The 25,484-nt window shown below is 41.2% G+C and overlaps 1 protein-coding gene across 1 annotated transcript in view; it reads left to right on the forward strand.

Annotated features, from left to right (window-relative positions):
- Positions 1–25,484, forward strand: part of LOC130845127 (probable ATP-dependent RNA helicase DDX60) — an 82,932-nt gene that overhangs the window by 8,127 nt on the left and 49,321 nt on the right. Inside the window, exons 6-15 of the mRNA XM_057721883.1 lie at positions 1,564–1,680; positions 2,606–2,767; positions 4,124–4,282; positions 13,609–13,750; positions 14,714–14,869; positions 17,515–17,620; positions 18,463–18,578; positions 19,849–20,009; positions 23,071–23,323; positions 25,222–25,388. Coding sequence (XP_057577866.1) covers positions 1,564–1,680; positions 2,606–2,767; positions 4,124–4,282; positions 13,609–13,750; positions 14,714–14,869; positions 17,515–17,620; positions 18,463–18,578; positions 19,849–20,009; positions 23,071–23,323; positions 25,222–25,388 — 1,539 coding nt within the window. The remainder of the gene's footprint in view (positions 1–1,563; positions 1,681–2,605; positions 2,768–4,123; positions 4,283–13,608; positions 13,751–14,713; positions 14,870–17,514; positions 17,621–18,462; positions 18,579–19,848; positions 20,010–23,070; positions 23,324–25,221; positions 25,389–25,484) is intronic.

The following is a 25,484-nucleotide window of genomic DNA, read 5'->3' on the forward strand; positions in this document are numbered from 1 at the left end:
ATGAAGTAGATACTTGAATAAATGATCTGCCCATTGCCAACTCCAAATCCAGTAATGCAGCCTGGATTTGAAAAGACGCAGCCTGACCCCCGGCCCTTCTGTGCTTAAGTGCGGCGTGGGGTTCCGCCTCCATTTGGAAAGCCAGGCACTCGTCCACATACTAGTGAAACAATGGTGAATATGGCACCTTTTAATGAGAAAACAATGGAGAAACTTGATGAAGAAGGAAAATAAATGAAGTACAATTAAAAAAAATACTTTTTAAAGTTTTTTGCCTGCGCCATACAGCATGTGGTATCTTAGTTCTCTGAGTGGGGATCAAACCCATGCCCCCTGTATTGGAAGCACAGAGGTTAACCACTGAACCACCGGGGAAGTCCCTGAAATGAAATTATTTCTTAACATTAAATCATTAATAGAATTTTCAAACTATTTAGAATTTTAATCCCGTGATCTTATTATTTTGCTGTCTTGGTGTAATTGGTAATGACTTTATTGAAATTTTGGGAGTTCAAAAATGCTCACCAATTTTAGACATAAAGCTGGTTTCTGTCTAATTTTCACTACTTATAGTGAATTTAGAATGTGAAGATAATTCTGTATGTCATCAAAATGATTTTTGTGCCAGTTAATATTTTTCACTTTTTTGAGTTTAGAGTCATACCCCTTGTGGCATTGAAGACATCTAGATGGTCGTCAGAAAAACTGATAAGATAATTTATTTTACTTTTGTTAGAATTCCAGTCATTAAACTGTTTCCAACTGTAGTTGCCTGCTGTGAGAAGGAACAGCCTTGGGGTTTTTGCTTTTTTTTTTTTAACTTTTTTATAGTGAGAGGAGGTCCTGTAATCAGTTCATCTCATTTTATTCTGTTAGAGCAATTTCTGAATCTGAGTTTGAAGAGGTCCCTACAGACTTCCTTACCAATCTTTCCTTAAGAAAAACATTTTTTAATAGAGGATTTTGTTTATGGTAAAATAATTTATTTCCTCGTTTATTGAACACTCACCTTAAAGAGGTTATTTTGATTTTATTGATCAATTGATCAATTTGAGGACCATGTGAAATGCACACAGAAATGCCATGTATGTTGTGGAATGATCATTACATGGTGGGGGTGGGGTATGATGTTCTCTCTGTGTATGTCTGAATTTTTTTCTAATAAAATATAGTGCATGAAATGGGTAGATTGTTTCTTTTTGAGATATTGGAAGTGTTCTAAAATAAGATTATGCCAGTGGTTGCACAAGTCTGTAGATTTAACCAAAACTATCGAATTATACCCTTAAAGTGAGTGGATTTTCTTTCGTGTTAATTATACCTTCATAAAGTTATTAAAAAATAAAATGGATCCAGATGAAAATTAATTTGGCAAAGACAGAATAGTGCTGTTTGGTAGACTTTAAAAGCATTGTTGATGATCTATACTTACATTAGGATATATGATTTTTTACTTAGAAATATATTGTAACCATATTATCTTCAATATATGATTTTTTGTAGTTGGAAAGTAATGTGATGTTTTATTTATGAGGATTTATGTGACTTGCCTTCCTTTCGCAGAATGAAAAGGACATTGAGAATGCTTATAAAGCCCTGATTAAGCAACTGGAGGAATGTAGAGTTTTAGCATTAGGACGTCTTTTTGGAAATTTAAAATGGAAAAATATGATGGAAGAGGTACTGAAACTTTTAAAAAACTTTTTATTTGAACGAATTGTTTAATTATAAAAAAAAATGCAGTAGTAGTTCAGAGTTCCCATATACCTGTCATTCAGCTTCCCTCCCCCAGCCCCGCCCCATGCACCCCATGTTAACATCTGATGTAACCAGTGTATGTTTGTCAAACCAGGATATTAATATCAGTATAATAATATTAACAGACAAACATATTAATAACAGACTTTAATAGACCACTTTTTCTGATTAGCAAAAAATTCTTCACAAATTTTATTTTTACTGGATGCATAATATTTCTCTAATGCTGAACATTTAAGTCATTTGAAAATTGGCTTTAACAAATAACTCTGTGATGACCATCTTGGAGCATAAATCCTGGTACACATTTTGTATAACTTACCTAATCTACATGCCTGGAACTTGAATAGTCAATCAAAAAGTATCAACATCCTTGATAATCATATGTATTGCCAAATAGCTTTGCAGTAACTCTGTGCCTATTTATACTCTTATTAGCAAAGTATAAGAGAAATGACACATCACGTGATTTCCAGTGCTATTGTCCTTAAAATACACTTTGCTAATTTGAAAGTAAAAATATGCTAATTGTCCTTTTTGTTGCTAAAGAGGTTGAACACTTTTATTAATATTTGTATTTCTTTTGTGAATTATCTGCTCATCTCTTATTAAACGCTTAGATGCTTCCTTATTGATTTATAGAAGCTCTTTACATAATTAAACTTTTAATAATTGCATTGAAATACTTGTTAATTTCCCATTTTAAATTTTGTTTCTTCCTTGACCCAGAAATATTTACAGCTTTGTGTAGTCCTATCTACTCTTCTGAGTTCTTCTAGTAAGATCACTTACGTGTGAAAATATTTTTCTAAATATCATGACATTTTGCAATTTCCTTCTGTGACAGGCATGTGAAACTAGTTCTCTGCTAAAGCAGCTGTGGCCTGAAGGATCTGACATTCGGCGAGTTCTTTGCGTTACTTCGTGCTCGCTCTCTTTGCGTGTGTACCATTACTCTTTAGAAAACAGACCGAAGACCAGTGATCCTCAGAAAGATAACAGCCAACAGGTGTGATAACTTTACCATGAAACACCAGTGACATTTTATTTATTTTATTTACACATCTTTCGTGCTGTTAGATGAGTTGGTGTTTTACTCTACAGATCTCTCCCTGAGTACATATTTAGCCAGATGTGTCTGATCCTCCAGAGGAAGATAAGAAAGTGGCCCTTGGTGAGAGTTTACCGCCTTATGATGTTCTGGGCTCTTACATGCCTTGTACCATTAAATCTTCACTACAGCGACTTAAGGGAGGTGCCGTGATTCTTACTGAGGCTCAGAGAGTCCAAGGAACATTCTTTAAACCCAAGTATGAAATACGGTGTGGGTTGAAACCAGGTCTGTCTGTCTGTCCAAGCTCCACTCTGTCAACTGCCTCGTGCAAGGACCTTCCTGCTATCTTGCCTTGGTGCCCTCCTGGCTGGAGAGATGCTAAACCCTCCACTTCTTTAGGGCTGACAGAGGCCACTGAGACTCCGTTGACTAGTGTGGGTTTGTTCTCCAACTAAGCAGCCATCCCTGTGTGTCTGCACACACACACACTCACACTCAGACACACACATGTGCACGTACTGTGTTGTGCACAACCTGAGTGCTGGGAAACTCCTGGTTGAAGATTCTTACAAAAGAGAAACACGGTTTTGTCTCTTCCTTCCATAGTTTCAGAAATGAGCAGGGCTTGTCATCTTTCTCCTGTGTCCTTCAGGTATGCTTGAATAGTGTCTTTGTAAAATGTCGTACATAGTTAGGCATGCCATTTTAAACAGTCACGAAAGTGATACTAAACCACTTGTCTCTCTGGGGCTTCTCATCGTTGGACCCCTTTTGGCCCTCTGGAGGTGCGCCAAACAAGCCTCACTCTGGTTCCAGTGACAGCCCTGCAAACATTGCAGGTGGCTGTGAGGCCCTTGTCCCATCCGGTTAAATATGCCCACTTCTTTCCCCTTTTCCCACTTGGGGTGCATTTTAGATATGTGCTGGTTTCCTCACCCTGGTAGTTTTCCATATAACCTTTAACATAGGACCCCTGGGAGAGAAGAGAGAGTTTCACGTGTGGCCCCGTCGTGCAGAGTCCTGTGGAGCCCTGACTTCATGAGCTGCCCGGTCAGCTCATGTGAAGTTGGGCTTTACTTAGAACATGGGAAGATGCTTTATGTAAACCGCTCCTAAGCCGGCGATTCTCAGTCCTCCGTACCCCACATCTGTGTTATGTAAAGAAAAGAACTTTCTCAAAAATGCGGAGTGAACAGTGTAAGAGTGTATGGTTCCTGCCCACGCTGTGCGACTATACCTTCTGTGAGGTGCCCGGGTGTCAGGCGGTGTCCTGGCCGCGGTCCTCTGACCCACCTTCTTTGTTTGATTCAGGTGAAGAGGAGCGGCCCCACCCTGGAGGAGGTGACAGATTGGTGTAAACTGCACTGTCTCAGTGTGGCCTTTCTCCTCCACCTACCTCTTTCTCAAAGAGCGTGTGCGAGATTCATCACTTCCCACTGGACTGAGGACATTCAGACGTTCTTAAAAGTGGTAAATATACTCTTTATTAGTTTATTTTTTGTTTCAGTTGTTAGATGTACAAAAACCACAATGACCTTCAAAAACAGATGTGTACGGGAACAATGGCGGCCCTTTGGCAGCTTTAAAGGTGTAATGGCTGAAATAAGTCACTTCCGCGCTTCAGCAGGTCTGGGTAGTAAATTCCAACAGCTCGGTGTGTCCCCAACCTGAGAAGGTGTGTCATAGTCCTTCTTCCCGTCTGCGTCCAGATCAGGACGTTGTGTCACCAACCACAAGAGTTTGCTTCTGTCACGTTCTGTTCTTGAGAGCAGTTGAAGAAATAAATGTAATAGTGTATTATCTTCTTCTGTTCCAGAGGACATTTAGAGAAAATGTGTAGACTTTAAAAAAATAGCAAAAGCAAAAGAAAATCTTACCCGGAGGCCCACCGCTCTGATCAGTGCCAGTAATTATAAATATTTTGGTTTATTCTGTTTGTTTTAAATGCACAGATGTTTTTTCCTTTTTTTTTAAAATTATTGTTTCTAACACTCAGCATTTTCACAGAGCTGCATTTTGCAGGGGAGACAGATAATGAATTTTTAAAACTACTCTTGCAGGATAGAAACTGCAGGATGCTTTAGAATCTGATAATAAAAAGACTCAACTCAGTCTGAAAAGGATAACTTCCCTTAAGAAATGAAGAGAAGTTAAGTAACCCAGCCTGTAAGGATGAGTAGGCGTTAGCATGCTGGAGGGAGGCTGAACACCAGATGCTAGGAGGTAAAGCAGCCTGTGTGATCGCGCTGAGGATGGCGTGACTGTGTGTTGCTGGACTAGAAAGAACATGCGAAAGTGACAAGGTGGAAGGGACGGGTCCGAGGCAGGCCCTGGCAGGTGCTGTTAAGAGAGTGGAGATGTAACCTGATCACAAGCACAGTGAAAGACAGCTGGATGGTCTCTAGCAGGCGAGTGGCACTTTCATTGTAAAACAGGTGTCAGGGGTGCAGCGCAGACGGTGCCTCGGAGAGGCAAAATGATGACTTGGGGAGCCGGTTAGGTGACTGTCCCCTCAGTGCCTGTAAGTGGTGGTGACGTGGCGGACAAGGGTGTGGGCAGAGGGGTGGACAGCAGTGGGCAGTTGATCGTTATGTGAGGTGTAGAGTTGATGGGCTTAGTACGTGGGGGGGAGGAGTCAGGTGACCGTCTTCACTTGAGCCTCCGAGGGGAGGGGAGGATGCCGCGGTCTTCAGGACACTGGGGGAGGCAGATCCTGCATTCAGTGTTGGAAAGACTGCATTTGAGGGGCCAAGGACGTACCCAGTTGGAGGTACTGAGGGAGCTGTATTCATGCTGGTTTGGAGCTCGGCAGAGTGGGATGAGTTGGGGATGAAGATGCAGGGTCATCAGCCTACGGAGGTTCATGGTCGTGGACGAAAGCATCGGGCGAGAGAGACGGTAGGAGGGCTTGGGGCAGAGACCCGAGGCAGTCCCACATGCAGTGGTTTCGCCTGGAGTAAGATGCTGGAAAGGAGCTGCTGAGGTGAATGGAGAGGAGAGCGAGGAGCATGAATGGTGCTGAGGGTCAGGGGAGCCTCGTCTCCAAATGTGGCTGCGGCTCACAGTGTCGGGTGTGTCGAGAGTTGCAGGGGTTAAGGACTGAGCACAGTGCACTGGGGTTCGAGGGCTCAGGGCTCACTGCTCACTGCTGATGGAGATCGGAGGCAGGTGAGTGGAGGGATGGGGAGCAAAGGCGGTGTCAGTGATTCCGAGGTGAGCATGAGGGAGAAGGTGACGGTGGGGAGAACTTCCTGGGTGAGAGTCTGAGAACAAGGGAACGACAGGGGACGGAGCTGGCACCTGGGGCGATTAAGAGTGCACTGCAGCGCCGTTCACAGCAGCCAAGACGTACAATCAACCTCAGTGTCCATCAACAGAGGATGGACAAAGCAGATGTGATATATACGAGGGTGGGTCAAAAATTACCCGCACTCCAGTTATATTAAAACTTCTATAAATTCTCCAGCCAGGGTACGGATGATTTTTGACTCACCTTCGTATATACAAAGGAATATTACTCAGCCGTTAAAAAGAATGAAATGAGGCCATTTTGCAGCAACATGGATGGACTTGGAGCTTGTCACACTATGTGAAGCGAGTCAGAAAGGGAAAGACAAATATCATGTGATGTCACTTTTATGTGGGCTCTAAAAAGGTAATACAGATGAACTTATTTACGGAAGATAAGCAGACTCACAGACATAGGAGACAATCCTATGGTTACGAAAGGGGAAAGTGGGAGGGATAAACTGGGAGAGGGGGACTGACATATACACACTACTACATATAAAATAAATGACTAATAAGATGTCGAGACCAGCTCGGGGACTCGAGGTGAGTGACGGGTGCCGCAAGCTTAAAGAAAACACAGACACAGATTGAAGAGAAAGATGGGACAGGGGGACTCAAGACCTCTAGGATCAAGAGCCTCGCTGATTGATCCCAGTTGCTTTTATTGAGTTCTTGGCATAGCCTAAGGGTCTAACACTCCCAGGTTAGTCCCACAAACAAGGTTATCTTTGAAGTAAACACACAAAGGCCTCACATGACTGGGGGCAATGATCTTTGTTTGCCTCCTGGGTCCGATTTGAGCAGGTGTGGATCTGAGCTGGGCGTGGATTTGAGCTGGGCGTGGAGAGCAAAGCAGCCCTGGGGGCAGGAGACCTCTCTCAGAAGGATTAAGGGTCTGTGCCCCACCCCTGTTGGCCCCTCTGCGACTGTGCCTGTCTTAGGTTGTTCCTCCCCTGAGGAATCTTACCCGTCTCTGGCTAACCAGCCATCCTCCGGGCCAAACAGGGTGATATGAGGTGTGCAAGGGAGAAAGGGGCTGCCCCCCCAGAGAGGGTCAATTTTCTGTTTCCACAGTAGCCTATGCCCCCATGGTCTCCACGCCCAGCACCCTTAGTTCCTCCGCTGCTCAAGCAGGACATCCTGCACCCAGTCGCTCAGCCCACATACTTTAATTACTTTTAGTAACATTTTCAAGGTTTCAGAAAGACTTTGAATGTTTTCCCACAATAAGAACCTACTGTACAGCACAGGGAACTCTACCCAATAACCTATATGGGAAAAGAATCTAAAAAAGAGTGGATACATGTATATGTATAACTGATATACTTTGCTGTACATCAGAAACTAACACAACATTGTAAATCAACTATACTGCAATAGAAAATAAAAATTTTTATAAAAGAGTGCTTTTAAAATGGCAGAGATGGAGCACGTCTAAATGCTGGTCATGAAAACTAGGAGAGGAGAGGATGAAAATACAGGGACAGTCAAGTGCGGGGGGAGGGGTTGTGGAGGATTCCCTTTTTTGGAGGGGGGTGGTATGGCCTTTCTTACAGGAGAGAATGAAGAAAGAATGGTACAGGTTGGTCGTGACGGAGGCTGTGGGGTCCGTTTACAGTTCCTGCGTGCTGGTGTGAATTTTCTCTAAGTAGGGACAAAGTCATGTGCTCAAAGTCATGGTGAGGAAGCAAGCCCGGAAGTTTTAAGAAAAATGAAATATGTGGGAAATACTTACTGGAGATGGTGGAAGAGTAAACTCTACTGAGAAACAAAGACATACTACCCTGTCCTGCCTGGCACTTTGGAGGCTTCCCTTGACGTTTCTGACAAAAGAATTACAGTGGCATCATATGTGCTATTATATACTTCTCTGTTACCAGTGGTCTCAACCACACGGCCGTAGGCACAAGGAAACCAGCCGATGGGGTGCTGTGGGCAGAAAGGGACAAGAGAGTTTAGCTGTGGAGGGTGCTGTTGGTGGACTTGTACAGTTTTATGGAAAAGAAAACAGGAAAAGAGGTTTTCGCATCTTTGCAAGATGGCGGTCGGGGTGTGTGTGTGTGTGCAAATGCTGGGCTAGGAGAAACAAAGCGCTAGAGACAAATGACCAGGACTCCGCTGTGCTGGGAGAGAGCAGAGGCGCTCGTGACCTGGGGGGGCCTGGTGTGATCCGTAAAGGAATGTGATGATCATTGCACTGGGTCGGAAGGATGGGCCCGTGGTGTGTGTGAAGAGCCCCTCCTTAGGGTGTGGCAGACAGACAGACTGACATTCCCTGGCGTGTTTCTCCTACTTGTTTACTTTCCATCTTGCTGTAAATGCCTACAACTCTCTGCCTGAAGGTTTGATCTTTTGGGTCTGAAATACTGGGGTGTAACGTCCCTTTGCGGCTTGTCCTCCACCGATGGCAGGTGAGGACTGGATGCGTGAGACCCCAGCTTCCTTACACGTCGGGGCAGGTAACTCTGAAATGTGCTCTACGCCCTCAGAATTCCCCGGTGGGGTGAAGCTCTGGTTGTCCGCAGGGATCAGGGGCTGGAAAACAAGTTCCTTATTGGTTTTCTTTTCTTTCCTGTCTGATTTCTGCATCCGCCGACGGGCGCCTCTTGTAAGCAGTCACAGGTAAACTCTTTTCCTTGAAGTCGAGGCTCAGGGTCTGCTTCGTGGGGGAGCCCACATCAGGGCAGAGACGGAGAGTGTGTCTTGGCAATGCCAGTCATGGGTGTGTCGGTGGGAATGTGACCTGGGTCAGAGGGGTGATAGGTCACTGGATGTGAGACATTCAAGAACTGTCAAGGGTGTCGTCTTCTCAGAGGCTGCAGTTATCCGTGGTGTTGGTGAAACGGAGCCAGAGAGGAAGCTGCGTGCCGGGCAGGAAAGTCATCATTATTTGGGGACGTGGAGGAGCCAGGAGCATGGGGAGGAGGGGCCTTCCGGATGGAGCAGACAGATGCAAGGCAGGCTTTCCTGCGGCGGGGTAGAAGGAGAGACTGGAGGTGACGAGGACACCCCAGACCTCTCCATCCCGCGGCGAAGCTGTGTGTGGAGCCAGAGTTGCCAGGGAGGCTCTGGGTCATCGGGAAGAGCCCAGATCTGCACCATGGTCCCCTCTTCTCACTTTCCCGTCCTCCGCAGGCAGCTGCATCAGAACCACACAGAGAAGAGTTACTCGGGGCTTCTTAGCCTTTTTGTTCCCACGCCCCTATGGCTATCTGATGAACTCTATGGCCCCTTCCTCAGAATACTATAAATGCCTAAGATAAGGTTCTTAGGGTTACAAGGAAATCAGTTATGTTGAAATACTGTTATCAGAATATTAAAACTACATCATTTGTGATATAGTAACATGTGCTTCTTTGCTACTACAGTAGATGATCAGATAAATGCCATACTTTCAGTGGATGGTGAGTGTCAACACTATCTCGAGATGTTTGCAGTACTTACAACGCGATGTGAAAAATCTGTGGTTTCTGCAGGTGCCAAATCCCAGCTACTGCATGGGAGTGACGGTATTTTTGTCTGGGTTTGTAATGGAAGAAAATACAAATTTTTACCACAGGTTAGCAAAAGTAAAAATGTAATTTTCTTACCCAAGTTCATGGACTCCCTGAATTCTATCAGGTGAAAAACTTCTGTGAAAAGCTCTTTTCTGCACTACCTCCCTCTCATAAGCCTGACCTTCAGCTAGACTGGCAGGTGCCTTTACTTTGAGGATTGGAAAAACAAAAGCCAAATTCCTGGCTTTTAAAGTAATAGTACAGTAAGTCCCCTACAAATGAACCTTCAAGTTGCGAACTTTCAAAGATGCAGACCTGTATTCACATGTCCAATCACATAAGTTAGTTCACGAGTCTGGTGTACATTGTCATGTGCTTTAAGTGGTTGTGCTTTTGTGTACTTTACTGTACTGTATTATTTGTGTGAAAAGTTTTATAAACCTATGACAGTACCTACTATATAGCCGATTGTGTTAGTTGGGTACCTAGGCTAACTTTGTTGGACTTACGAACAAATTGGACTTACACACGAACCCTCAGAACAGAACTCGTTCGTATGTAGGGGACTTACTATAATAATGATGGATCCACGTATAATAAATATTATTGAAAAGACATCTGTCTTCTTCTGCCCCCACTGCACCTCCCTTCCCCCTCCCAGAGAGTGCCTGTGAGTGAGGAGGGGGTACAGTTGGAGAATAAGTGAAGGGTCCCAGGAATGGGGTGGGCGGCGTGGTGGAGTCTGCCATGAAGTTTTGGGATCTGTGACAGAGAGTGCCTGTTCTCAGCACGGACACTGGGAGACAGCAGCCTCACCGAGAGACCCGGGGCCTCGTGTGCCAGGGGACTGGTCTAGAAAATGTGGTTGGGGCCTGGACATGAAGGATGGGGATGTGGTCCCTGTGCTTTCAGAGGCGGGGACCCCCGGAGGGAGTTGACCTGAGGGTGGCTGAGAAGTGACGTGTGGGACTAGTTTTGCTTGGTGGTGCACAGACCGTATTTACTGTAACAGCTCGTGGGGGTGTCGGGTCAGCAACGAAAGTTGATGCAGACAGTCCGGCGACTGCTTATCTGGCTCATGTTTGTGAACATTCGCAGCTGCTCTAACAGAAGTGTCGCTGATGCTTGAGCAAAAATGTTTTCCTGTATCCCAGATCCCACTGGGGAGATTTTCTCTAGGCGTTTCGGTTGCCAGGCAGAGGCAACAGACTGTGGTTCATTAAAAGTGTTATGAAGACTCTATTCCTAGTTCCCATTTAATTCACTTTCGACATTTTAATGTGTCATGCCAGGTTCACACACCGAGCCTACTGATACAGCATGTCGGATATTGAAATAACACATTATAGCATCGATAATATTGTGCTCTGAGTTCTGTTGTACATTTATTTTTGGGAAATGCTTAATTTTTGGTCACCTTTGTTTGGGTTGAATTCCATGTACTCAACTACTCAGTGATACCAATGTGTTAGCTGTGGTGTTGATTTAGAGATTTAAAGGAATGCTCTGAATGTATACTTTTCATTTAATGAGAGTTTTATAAGCAGTTTTTTTATGTACGATGGGCATGAGGTGAAAAGAACATTACAAAGTCTTTCTAAATTATGGGATGTTCTAAGATGGCCCTGCAGGACATTCTTTGTGGTTTTGGCTGGTAGAAAACATCATCTTTAGCTCGGATGGCATGGACAGCCAGGCATGATGGGAAGCACTACCATTTGTCCTGTGCCTGCTTTATGCATGGACTTGACCCTGTATCTCTTCATGCAGACACATCACTCCTCCTCTGACCTCGTTTTACTAATGAAAACTTGAGCTCAGAAAGGCTGTGGGGCCCATTGGCACAGCTAATAAGTGACCAAGTTGAGGTCCACTTTCATCTCTGCCCAGCTTCCAAGTCTGTGCCTCCCCTGTCCTCTGCTTTCCTGATGTGGGGAGTCGCTGACTGTTCCCTGGGCGAACCCCACCTCCATCTGTCTTCCCCAGTCTCCATGCTTCACTTTGGTAGCACCCGGGAGCTAGAAGCCTAACTTCGTACCATAATTTCAGCCTCTGAAATTGTCACAGTAAAGGGCATATTCTCAGGCCTCTGGGAAGGGAGCTCAGCAAGCGCAAGGGAGAGTTTCATGTTTGCTGAAATCTTGACACGTGGGGACCACATGGAGGTACGTCTTGAATGAAGTGAGTAGAATGAAGAAATTTTGATGTCCTGTTTGCACATGTAACTGTTCACTCAGTGGTGCTATGAGAAAGGCTCTGTGGCCTCGGGGCGGGGACAGCCCTCACATGGCTTTGGTTCCCAAAGTGTGGTCCCCTGACCAACAGCATCAGCATCGCCTGGAAACAGGTTAGAAATGCAGCTTCTTGGGCTCCACCCAGACCTACTGGATCAGCCTCTGGGGATGCTGCCTAGGAAGCTGTCTTGTATTTACCACCCTTTCCAGGGGAGGCTTTGCTGCTTTATGGCCATGAAGAGATCTCGTTAGTGTTTCATGTGTAGGTGAAACTCCACTCTAGGTACGAGGCTCCTGTTTCTTTGATATCTATAACCTCGTCAGGAACCTTGCACAGCCGTCTTAAGTCATCTGGTTAGGGCTGGGCCATCCAGGGCAGGAGCCAATTACCACACGTGGATATTGGGCACTTGAAATGTGGCTAAGTCTAAAAGAGACATCAGATTTCAAACAAAGTGTGAAAAACATGTAAACTATTCTGTGAATATTTTTATATTGATTACCCATTGAAATGACAATATTTTGGATATGTTGTATTGAATAAAGTAAAATGAATTTCAACTGTTTTAAAAATATTTCTTTATTTATTGGCTGTATTGGGTCTTCGTTGCCGTGCACGGGTTTTCTCTAGTTGCAGTGAGTGGGGGCTACTCTTCATTGTGATGCGTGGGCTTCTCATTGCAGTGGCTTCTCTTGTTGTAGAGCAGGGGCCCTAGAGCTTGTGGGCTTCAGTAGTTGTGGCACTCAGGCTCAGTAGTTGTGGCTCATGGGCTCTAAAGCACAGGCTCAGTAGTTGTGGCGCATGGGCTTAGTTGCTCTGGCATGTGGAATCTTCCCGGCCCAGGGATAGAACCCGTGTTCCCTGCATTGGCAGGTGGATTCCTACCCACTGCACCACCAGGGAAGCCCCTCAACTTGTTAAAGCCCCTCAACTTGTTATTTTTAATGTGAGAAAAGTTTAAGAATCATGTGAAAGCTTAAGGTAATGTATGCAGCTTGCCTTGCGATTTCTTAAAAAAGTTTAAGAAATGTGTGAAAGTTTAAGATAACATGTCTATTGGACAACTCTGAGTTAAAGTTCCACATCCATATAGATATAGAAGTTGTTCACATTTGGAGAGCCTGGGCATTTTATCATGTGTGGTGCAGAGAAGCCTCTGATTTTTCCCTCTGAACCCAACTCCCCAAACTCGAACGCTGACTAAAGGGATGACTAGGTTCGTGCGCTGAGGTTACCCGAGTCATGTCTGCCCTGCTCTGAGCTCAGTGTGGTCGGTGAGACATTCCGCCTGTGATGGGTGGGAACGCAGCTGCATGGCAGTGCTAGTGGATGGGGATCTTTGTGAAGGATCCAGAATCTTCCAGAATCTTCCCGAAACAATCAAATGCTCTCTTCTAAAATGATCTCTTGACCTGAAAGTAGCATTGGAAACATTAAACCCTGAGTAAAGAACAGAGGCACGTTTGACCACAGAAGTATTTCTGTAGTCTTGTATCCATGGGAGAAAAGTTGTAAGAGTCAAATACAGATTTCTATGATGCAGCGTAAGCACTACACTGAGTTCATTCTTGGTCAGCTTGATTCCATTTTAACTTTAATCTTTCAAGGTATGAAGCATCCATTATTACCCAGCCTGGAAGGGCTCACGTCGGTCAGAGTGGGAAGAGCCCAGCCTACTTGCCTTTTAGTTGAATTATTGACATGTGTGAACTGTTATAGGTTATTGCTAATGTAAAAATTGTCAATAACTTGGTTTTTATTTCCAATTTTCAGAAAAAGTGGTGTGAATATTTCATCCTAAGTAACATAAATGTTTTTGAATTTTGGAATCTGAATTTAACTCACCTTTCCGACTTAAGTGATGAGCTTTTGTTGAAGAATATAGCATTTTACTACGAAAATGAAAATGTTCAAGGTACCACACTAGTGTATTATAATAGTTATGCCTTTACCCAGAGATAAACATTATAAAGGATTTAAAACTTCAAAATTATTTGTCTATATTCCAACATATAGCAATCATTTTCAGATATTTATTTATGCACGTATATAAGTTTTGCTTAGTTGCAGTCAGAGTGAATGTTGTATTTTAAAATATTTTTAACTTAATATTACTCCACAAGTATTTTTGGAAAAAATATATCTTTGGGAACTCGGCATTTCTAGATAATTTTAACAGATGCATTTTTCTTTTAAATATATGCAGAATATTTTTTCATAGTATTTACTGTAATTAATGTGAATCATCTACTACTATTAGATATTTAGGGAATTTTAATTTTTTCCAAAGATAATGCTGATTTATATATTTGTTGTATATAATTAATTTTTCCTTCTTTGAATCATTTTATTAGAGTAAATGTTCTGTTTTTCTTTTGTAGTTAAAGAAAAATAAGACATTTGAAGAGAACTATAAGTGACTGAGCATTATTGAAACTTCTTTGACCTCTGAGACTTGGTTCCTACATATTGCAGGCATTAGAATGAGTTAGCTACAAATAAATTTAGCAATCCTCTACAAATTTTCTCATTTTTGAAAAATCATAGTTTTATTTTTTTTTGTTGATTGTAAAATGTTATGTGTGACATGACATTTTTTATTACCTTGAAGAATAGTTAGATATTCACCATCTGTTATTGTTAGTTAAGATAGTTATAATTTTAATAGTTATCAAATAGGGAAATAGGATAAACTTTAAAGTCTCCAGTCCCACAGTCAACACTAGGGACCATCTTTCTTTAGGTTCAGTGTGGAACTCGCAGAAAATTTCGCTGTTTGACAAGTGAAATTTCAGAGCTCGGTGAATTTAGTCAAAATGTGTGCTTCCGTGTATGTGTGAATGACTTTTAGTGTTTACTGCCTGTAACTCTTGTATAGGGCTGCATCTGAATTTGGGGACTGTCATTATGAAAGATTATGAACATCTCTGGGATACCGTATCAAAGCTGGTCAGAAAGTTTGATGTTGGAAAGCCATTTCCTCTGAGAACAACACAACTTCCCTTTCTTGAAAACGATCCATCACCAATCAAAGGTAATAAATCTCTAAATTAATTTGCAGTAAAACATCTTTCCTCTGAAAATGTCTTGAAAGCACCACTAACTAAATGTTGCAAGTATACATAATTTTCTGGTACCATGCATTTAAAATAACCTATATTGTCATATCCTTGGGGGGATAATACTTTGACTATAATTTTGAGCAGTGATATGTTTTGCTTGTAACTAATGTTGTTGCCAGTTTTTAAAAAAGCCAGATATATGTGACTTCCATTTCTATCAATCTGGAAATGTATGAAGTGAAAAATCTCTTGTGGATACTGAGGGGAAGTGTTAGATAAGAGACACCAAACCTCTTTGCACAAAATCATAACTAAGCTCAAAACAGTAGGAGGGAAATCCCAGGAGCCAGACATGAAGGGAGAGACTGATCTCTGGGTTACTCTGAGACTCAATTTCTAATTATAGGTGCTCTCTGCTAAGACTCCGGGTTTCAATTTAGTCTGTTAGTAGAGTCAAGACAACTCTAAGCCAGAAAATAACCTTAAAGTGATCAAACGAATCTGGCACATTCTCTGTAGAGGAATAATAGCATCAACCCTGGTTTTACGGGATTCTCTGCCTCATGTGAGTGCAAATGCAAATTTATAAACAGCAGAGAAATAAGCCCCAAGACGAACAGAACAAGAACTCTTAAGTATTTCAGGTTTTGTAATTATCAAAAGTAGAATATACTATGTGTGTGTTTAAAAATGCTTAAAGAAATTAAATTTAAAACATGAAAAAAATAACAAAATGATAGAAAACTTCTTCATATTTTAAAATAATCAAAGTTGTAGAAATGAACAGACCATGGATAAGTTCAAAAGCTGTTGGATTTGGCTAAAGGGAGAATTTGTGAGTTAGAAATAGATCAAAAGAACTACAGGTAGAAATAGAGATGAACACATTACATACCTTAAATTTACACAGTGTTATATGTCAATTATATCTCAATGAAGCTGGAGAAATTTTAAAAGAACCAAAAAACAAACAAAAGAAATAGAGATTGAAAAATGGTAAAATACATGTTACAAGACATGAAAGGTAGAATGAAGCTGTCTAACCTGTCACTCAAGTGGAGATTCGGAAGTAGAGACTGAACCAGTGTGGACTGGGCAGTATTTGAAGAGACTGGCATTTGCCTGGATGATAAGAGACGGGGATTTGCACGTTCAGGGCGTATGATGAGTGGGGAGAAAGTAAATATATGCACGCACACGCACAAATACACGCACTAGACACGATGCAGTGGGATTACAGAGTGTAAAAAATATCTTGAAAGGACCAGTTACTTACAAAGGAACAAACATTAATCTCTAATGATAGACTTTTGCAAATATCGTGTTAGAAGTCAGAACATAATGAAATTATATATTATTCTCAAAATCCAGTTGAAGAAAGAAGGAGTAATGTGGACATTTTCAAAAATACAAACATCGTTTTATCCACCATCCTATGATCACTGGAGATATTTCTGTATCATGAATTTCAAGAAGAATAAAATGACCCCAGACAGAATGTGAGAACAAAAGCTAAGGGTGTCGGGGATGTACTGCTACAAGTGTATTTTTCAGAGTACAGGGAAGAGTATATATCCTCTTTCCTTATGTCAGGATGAGTGCCACCAAAATGTCTTGATAGCAAGGAGTTTCTTGGTCCCAGGAAGATCCAATAAGGGGGTGCTTAGGTAACACCAAGAAGAAAACACAGTCAGTGCAGGGCGTGTTCATGAGTGGGTTTCCACGTGGGAAACTACAGGTAAATTTTACTGGGAATCTTAGAATGGTGTGCAAACCACTTTGGAGGTGTCTTACCCAAAGAGCAAGATAACTGGGATATTTACCTTGTGACTTTTGTCAAGTCTTGGGGGCATGAAATCCTTAGGACTCTGACTGCATCCAGGCTATAAGAAGAAAGTGCTTAGGGAGAGTTATAGCGATTCTTAGGAAGGTTTCAAGAAAACACAGGAACAGCGAATGCCGAAGAAATAGCGAGCAGGGCAGTTGCAGCTCACCTAGAATTATGAACCAGACACTGGATAAAGGGACATTTGTTAGCCAGCTATTGTATATATGATCTGTATGTGACATGTATGATATCCATCTATTATATATTTGTGTACATGCACGTAATATCAAGGAGGATGTAAGAGAAGACTGTAGTGACATCACATAATTTCACTGACATCTGTATTTCCCCCCTACTTCTTTTTTATTTTCATAAAAGTGTATATATAAGAAATTTCTGAGTGAGACTTCCATATTTAAATTCCTTATCTCATAATAGGAAATAAGAAAAGGAACAAACATTTGAAATAGGAAACATAGGTGTTTTTCTGTCTGTGTATCCATCCATCCATCCATCCATCCATCCATCCATCCATCCATCCATCCATCCATCCATCCATCCTTCTATGCTTCTATCTACCTACCTACATGCCTAAATGCTTCCTATTTCTTTACATTCTGCTGTGTTCCAGTGTTTTAATGTGGAAAATAGCTTTATGGGAAGGGCTGAAATTGATTAATGTAAATAAGATCAATAAAACATTTTTTTAATGTGAAGTTTTAGAAAATGATGTGTAACATTTCTGTATGAAAGTTTCATATTTGACCTTGTTTTATTACTTTTTTGCAGACACCTCCAATGAAAAGATGCTTAATTTGGGTTTTATTCCAATGTCATGTCAGTTGGTTGATAAGTTTGCTGGAGACATTTTGAAAGATTTGCCTTTCCTAATGAGGTATGGGGCCTACAGTGCCTCAGTAAATACCTGGGTGGAATAGATGACTTGCTCATTAAAGATTCTATGAAATTTGACAGATTATTTATAAAGAGGTTATATTACATGTAACGTGTTTGTAACACATAATAAATTTAGTATGAAATTTACCAATGTCTTTTGATCATAACTAGCTTAAAAACCAACATAGTTTTAGCCTTAGAGTAAAATCATTCCAGCTGTGTGTTTTTAATTAATGAATGAATTGATGAATATTTGTTGATGTTGATGGCATGAGATATGGGGTGGATTCTGGGTTCTGAAGCCCCAATAAACTGTTTTGTTTTTTGTTTGTTTGTTTTAAAATATTTATTTATTTATTTATTTATTGGCTGTGTTGGGTCTTCCTTGCTTCATGCAGGCTTTCTCTAGTTGTGGAGAGCAGGGCTACTCTTCATTGTGGTGTGTGGGCTTCTCATTGAGGTGGCTTCTCTTGTTGCAGAGCACGGGCTCTAGGCATGCAGGCTTCAGTAATTGGGGCTCATGGGCTCAATAACTGTGGTTCTCGGGCTCTAGAGTGCAAGCTCAGTAGTTGTGGCACATGGGCTTAGTTGCTCCACAGCATGTGGGATCTTCCTGGATCAGGGGTCAAACCAGTGTGCGCTGCATTGACCGGCGGATTCTTAACCACTGCGCCACTAGGGAAACCCTAAATTGCTCTTTGGAGTCTACCCACATTATATCACAGAGAGAGGAAAGGTGACTGTGGTTTTTAAAAAAATTATTAAAAAATGAAATCTGTGCTGTGCTGTGTTTGGAGGCAGGCAGTTTAAAATATGCACATATTTCTTTTCATCTCATAGCGATGATCCTATTGTAACTTCACTGGTCAAGCAGAAGGAATTTGATGAGCTCGTACACTGGCATTCCCACAGACCTCTTAGTGATGATTATGACAGGACAAAGAGTAGCTTTGGTGGTGAGTTCCATGATTCTGGTAAAATACCTTAAAATCTCTTTCACTCTCTGCCTTTTATTTTATGATAAAAATTACTATATTATGGGCCAAGAATTCTCTTTCTTGACTAATAATAATGTACAAGATATGTAGATATATGTCAGTAAAAAGGGTGGTGAAAGAGACCCAGTTTGCTGACAGTCACGTGTACATGGGCATGCAGCTGTCTTAGGAGAAAGTGCACAGAGATGGCATTTGTCCCATGAAAGTTAGAAGCTGTTTTAAGCTAAGATGGTTTGTAGTTTAAGACATCTGTGTGTTCCTTGATGTCAGAAATATTGAGGCCATAGGCATTCAAGCGATTGCAGCTACATTCCCGTTACCCATAACAAGGGCAGCAATTTACCCACCTTCATGCTCAGGAAGGAGGCCGTGGCACCCCTGAGAGTAGGTCAGCTGAGACTGAATTAGGGACCCTTCTTCCAGGCTCAGCCCTTGTCTTCCTATCACCTTTGTCTACCCCATGCTTACCCCCACCCTCCTACCAGTGGACAGAACTTACCTTCAGAAGAATCTAAGAGTGTACCTAGTAAGCATGCTCCCACGAAACACTTCCCAGCCTGCTGGTATAAACAGCTACTAAGATCCTGAAAAATACAAGGGATTTTTTAAAGATTAATCATTAACATCCTTTGGAGTGGTTTGATTCATATATGTAGATACAGATATAGAAAAATCATCCTGCTTAACTAGTCGCTTTAAGTGAGTGTTGTAGTTTTCTTTGGGGATGGGAGTAAGTCATACCTAGATTGTGGGATTTCCTGTGTCATTGGGTTTTTCCACAGTGAAAATTTTTCTAAGCTGCCAAGTTCTTGGTTCTGTGGCCATGGTCTGGAGTAAGGACTTTTCTGTTAAATGATGCAAAAAGCCACAATACCCTAGATGGATATCTTCCTGATTTGGCCTTGACCTTCCCCTTCTTAACCTCATTCACAGGGCACAGGATAGAAGCAATGCCCAGAATCTGTCATAGCATCCTGATATTTGCTTTGAGGAGGTGTACAATGAAAAGGTGTTTTGTCACTTCCATCCTTTAAATAAAGTAAGGAATCATTCTGTGGACAAGAGATAGCGTGACTTAAGATTCCTTCTTTAACAAAAGTCATCAGCCTAAATTACGGTTCCAAACTAAAAAGAAAAGTGCATGTGTGGGTGGGATGATGTGAAGTATTAATGGGAACGCTGTTGAAAACATGTAGTAGTATTGCATTTTAAGTCTTTTCTTTTTCAGAAAAATCTAGAGATCCTCGTTATCTTAGATCTGTGCAAAAGTATCATCTTTTTCAACGATTTTATGGAAAGTCATTAGAATCAGTCTCTTCAAAATTTGTTACAACTCAAGCTATCCAGCCAAAGAAGAATTTCTGTGGATCCAAGAGCAAAAAGGTACAGGTAGGTTCTCTTAGTTGCATCGATTTTTTAAAAAACTTTTCTTTGTCCTTCTTTATTGTTATTTGTTCAATCCCTTTGGTAGTTGCTTTCCATGCTGTTTTTAGAGAAGTAAAGGGATGGGGGAAGATACTCCATGCAAATGGAAACCAAAAGAAAGCAGGGGTAGCTATACTTATACCATAGAAAACAGACCTTAATTCAAAGACTATAACAAGGGAGATAATAGAAGGTCATTATATAATGATAAAGCTGAAAACCTGCAAGCTTTTTCTCTAAAATCAGGAACAAGACAAGGATGCCCAGTCTCACCACCTGTATTCAACATGGTGCTGCAAGTTTTAGCTAGAGCAGTTAGGCAAGAAAAAGAAATAAAAGGCATCCACATTAGAAAGGAAGAAGTAACACTGTCTCTATTTGCAGATGACATTATACTATATAAAAACCCTTAAAGACACCACCAAAAAACTGTTAGAGCTAATAAATGAATTTAGTAAAGTGGCAGGATACAAAATCAATATACAAAAATCTGTTGTGTTTCTGTACACTAATGATGTACTATCAGAAGCAGAAATTAAGAAAACAATCCCATTTACAGTTGCATCAAAGAGAATAAAATACTTAGGAATAAATTTAACCAAGGAGTTTATTGAAAACTATGTCATTGATGAAAGAAATTGAAGAGGATACAAATAAATGGAAAGGTAGTCTGTGCTCATGGATTGGAAGAAAGAATATTGTTAAAATGTCCATAGTACCCAATGCAATGTATAGATTTAATGCAATCCCTCTCAAAATTCCAATGGCATTTTCCCACAGAAATAGAACAAACAATCCTAAAATTTGTATGGAGCCATAAATCACCCTGAATAGCCAAAACAATCTTGAGGAAAAAGAACACATCTGGAGGCATCACACTCTCTGCTTTCAAGCTATATTACAAAGCTATAGTAATCAAAACAGTATGGTATTGGCATAAAAGCAGATACATGGGTCAGTGGAACAGAATAGAGAGCCCAGAAATAAACTCAAGCATATATCTGGTCAATTAATTTATGACAAAGGAGGCAAGAATATACAAAGGAGGCAAGAATATACAATGGAGAAAAGACAGCTTCTTCAGTAAATGGTATTGAGAAACCTGGACAGCTACATGCGGAAGAATGAGACTTGGAACCCTATCTTAAACTATGCACAAGAATTAACTCAAAAAAGATTAAAGACTTGAATAACAGACCTGAAACCATAAAAGTCCTAGAAGAAAGCACAAGCTATAAGCTCCTTAACATTGGTCTTGGTGGTGATCTTTTGGATTTGACACCAAAAGCAAAGGAACAAAAGCAAAAATAAACAAGTGAGACTATATCAAACTAAAAAGATTCTTCACAGCAGAGGAAACCATCAAAGAAAATGAAAAGGCAACTTTTTTTTATTACAAAATGGGAGAAAATATTTGCAAATCATATATATGATAAGGGGTTAATATCTAAAGTATACAAAGAACTCATACAACTCAATAGCAAAAAATCAAACAATCTGATTAAAAAGTGAGCAGAGTTTTTCCAAAGAAGACATGCAGATGGTGAGGTGATGGGTGGGTTAATTAACTCAGTGGAGAGAAGCCTTCCACAATGTACACGTATATCAAGTCACCATGATGTACACTTTCAATATCTTACAATTTTATTTTTCAATTATACCTAAAATTAAAAAAATATTTGAGCAGACATGAGGACTTTTGCTTGAACAGTCAATAAGCAGCATCTCCAGGCCCATCTCGGTGGTCTTTGTTTTTCTCCTTGTGGTGACAACCTCCTTTTTACTTTCACAGCCAATTTTATCATTAGTGAGACCCTCCGATTACAACTTCTCTTTTTTTATTTAGGGCTACTGAAAAGAGGAGAGATTATAAAATAGGAAGGTGGCAAAAATTCTCATTACCTAGTGTAAGGTATAAAGACTGAAAAAAACTAATAGTTTTTTAATCTTCTACATTATTGGAAATTAAATACATTATCTCGTGAAGATTAAACAACCTCAGCACCATGTAAATATGCTCTTCCAGCAAAACGTCAAGCTGAAAGAAGCACATCGTACCTGGCAAAGAGCCAGGGCTTGTTCTCATCCTGTTGAGACAGAACCATGCCAAAATAACCCCGGGAAAGGACAGTTGGGAAGTTCAAACATTGGAGAAGCTCCATTGATTGGAATTAAATACTGAGAAAGCAATGACAATGAAAACTGACTTCATTAAAAGGCAAAGTTTAGGTATGAGTTTCATGACTAAGCAGAAGAGTGGAAGGCTTGCCAGCGTTCTCTTACGGATACAACTATTCTCTAATTTTCTTTGCAGATTAATAAGTCAAATAGGTAGAAATGCAGTGGAAGTGGGTCTGTATTGTGTATAAGTCAGCTGGAAATGCTTGTCTAGACAGAGCAAACCGGTTTATTTATGATGTTTCTTTGCACCTGCCCCTGCCTCATTCACCAGTAGTAGAGGATGAAGTTGTGCTGTGCTTGGGATACACTGACCACCACGGCACACTTCTGTCTCATGACGAGGGAAACCACCCCGGCAGTGCGTGTGATAAGTCTCTGATAGAGAGACACCCGGGCAGGGGAGGAATATGTACTCAGGCTTGGAGAGCCAAGCAGGGCTTTATGGAAGAAATACCTTGAAGGACAAGTTGGGGTAGGGAGGTGACCACGAGGGAGGGAAGAGGAAATCCGATTCCCGAGAGATCAGGAGACATAAAAACCAGGGTCCTGGTGTTTCTGATTGTGTTACATTTACTCTTCAATGTGTAACCTACACCATTTGGAAATCTAGAAAAAGTATCTGCACAGAGGCTTTAGAGTCATTAAGTCGGATTGTCCAAAGATTTCAATTCACAGAGGCTTCAGTGTTAAGAAACAGACACTGAAATGAAAATTGTGCCTCGTCGAGGATGGGATGATGTTCAAAATAAACAGTATGCGCTTAAGACTATTGTCACATTCACTCAATGCCATCTTGGACTATTTCCAACTTGTTTTATGACACGTTTCCTTCTTTTTTGGGCAGGAGACCAAGGCTGAAAAAATTACTAGAGAGAATAAGGAGAGGTTATTGGCCAAGGAAGAACAAAAAGAAGAGAAAAAATGGAATGTTCTGTCCTTTTCTATTGAGGAGGAAATGAAAGAGAATTTAAATTCTGGAATAAAGAAACTAGAAGATTTTTTGAAATCCTCTAAAAGTAGCTCAGTGAAATTTCGAGTTGAAGTGGTGGGGATTACTGCCTGCTTGAGAGCGTGGAAAGAACATTGCCGTGCTGAAGGTATGTGGCTGTGAGTTTTTTTCTTGTTTATTTGCTTATTTGAATGCATTGGGGAAGAATAGAAATCGAATGATGATGGCTGTCATGTATTAACTGGAAGTTTGTATTAGAGGGCTTAGAGAAGACTTAGATACATTATCTGATACTGCCCTTGGGAAATCCTCTAAGTATTATTACCTCTATTTTATCAGTGAGCAATGAAGTCTCAAAGAGGGGGGCCCCCATAGCAAAGATGAAGCACATTTATAAGCAAATTCAAGTCAATTCCTTATCACTTATATGCAGGATCTAAAATATGACACTAAAGAACTTACCTATGAAACAGAAACAGATTCACAGACATAGAGAATAGACTTGTGGTTGCCAAGGGGAAGAGGGGGTTGGGGGAGGGATGGACTGGCCGTTTTGAATTCGCAGGTGCAAACTAGTACATATAGGATGGATAAACAACAAGGTCCTCCTGTAGAGCACAGGGAACTTTATTCAGTATTCTGGGATAAATCATAATGGAAAAGAATATGAAAAAGAATTATATGTATAACTGAGTCACTTTGCTGTACAGCAGAAACTAACACAACATTGTAAATCAACTAACTTCAATACAAAATTCAAATCAATTCCCAATCAAAGTTTACAGAGTTGTGGGCATGGTTAAGGGGACACACAGAGATGATGAGGCCCCCAGGGAGAATCTGTCATTCATCTCTGAGATCTGAAGTGCAAACATTCCCTTTCTGGGCAAAACTCAGATCGTGTTTGCCTGGCATGCTGAGTTCTTCCAGAAGTTGCTGTGGTTTCCATGTGCTCTACTTTACAACTGCTACAATAGAGAGTAGAAAAGAAAAGAGGAAGAGACAGATAAGGGAGAAACACGACTGGGTAGAGATGTGTAAGTGGATGGCAGGTGAAATGATGAGGGGCCAGTATGCCTCCAAACTGTCAGTTCTGAGTACACCTCATTGATCTGTCTGTCTCGATCCCCTCCACACTTGAATCCATTGAACACGGGGTCACCAGGTTCTTCTCCCCAGGCCTCATTCTACTAACTTCAATCTGACCCCGCAAAGCCGGACTTCCCTGAGGATTTCATCCCAGCGAGAAGTATGAGACTTGACCTCTGCTGGTCTCTCTAATTAAGATGTTCTATCGGGATTTGCGGTTGGCTGCTGCTGAGAGAGCAGGATTAACAGTGGCTTATCCCTCCTGGGGGGTAAAAATTCTGTGTTAAATTTCTTTCCTAGTCTTTGTAACATCAGTATGTGTTTGGTAACATTTGTTAAATAGATAAAGTGTAGGTTGATTGGAAGAAACCGGGAATCACGACAGCCCTAACGTGTGAAGTATGAATAGAGCGACCGTGAGGAGGCACAGAAAGGATGTCTGTGGCTGTAAAGAAATGCACAGGGATTAGCAAAGTCTGGATCTGGTGGGTGTAACAGACTGATTGAATTAAAAGGCTCCAGTGATTACACCAGCTGCTTATCTCTGGCCACCGTTAGGATTCAATACATGTCGCCAAGTTTTTAACCAGATATTTAAAGTCATTTGAATATTTTTCTTCGAACACAGTAGAGAAGGCGTGAAAATAATAATTGGAGTTCCTTAGAACTTAGACCACCTTGGGCTTTAACGATTGTTTCTATCATGAACTACAAGATTTTTCTTTTTCTCCAACACTTACACAGCTACATCTCACTTATCCATGGAGGTTATGAAATGTGTATAGTTGTGCTTTAATTTTATTGAGTTTTCTGTATTCCAGAACCTCCGTTAATGCTAAATCAGGTTGTGAATTTAATTGGGTCAGGTTGATAGCCTGAGTGACTTATCTTGGACAATCGAACATTTATTACTTTTGACAGCCTGTATAACAGTTTTGCTGTTTATTCTTTACCAAGGTGAAACCACGAAAGATTTAAGTATAGCTGTTCAACTGATGAAAAGGATCTACTCCGTGATGGAAAAATACCCAGCACTTTTGCAGGAGGTAGAGCGGCAGCTCATAGCCAGGTGCCTTAGGTATCTGGGATTTGAGGAGTTGGCAAGTTCTTTGCATCCAACGCAGGTAATGTTTTCAGAATGTTTTCAGAATTATCAGGTATATGTCAAGTATAACAGAGTCACCTGTGTTTTTTTTTTTTTTTTTACTGAAAATATTTAC

This window comes from Hippopotamus amphibius, chromosome 2, assembly GCF_030028045.1.
Source record: "Hippopotamus amphibius kiboko isolate mHipAmp2 chromosome 2, mHipAmp2.hap2, whole genome shotgun sequence".
Lineage (NCBI taxonomy): Eukaryota > Metazoa > Chordata > Mammalia > Artiodactyla > Hippopotamidae > Hippopotamus > Hippopotamus amphibius.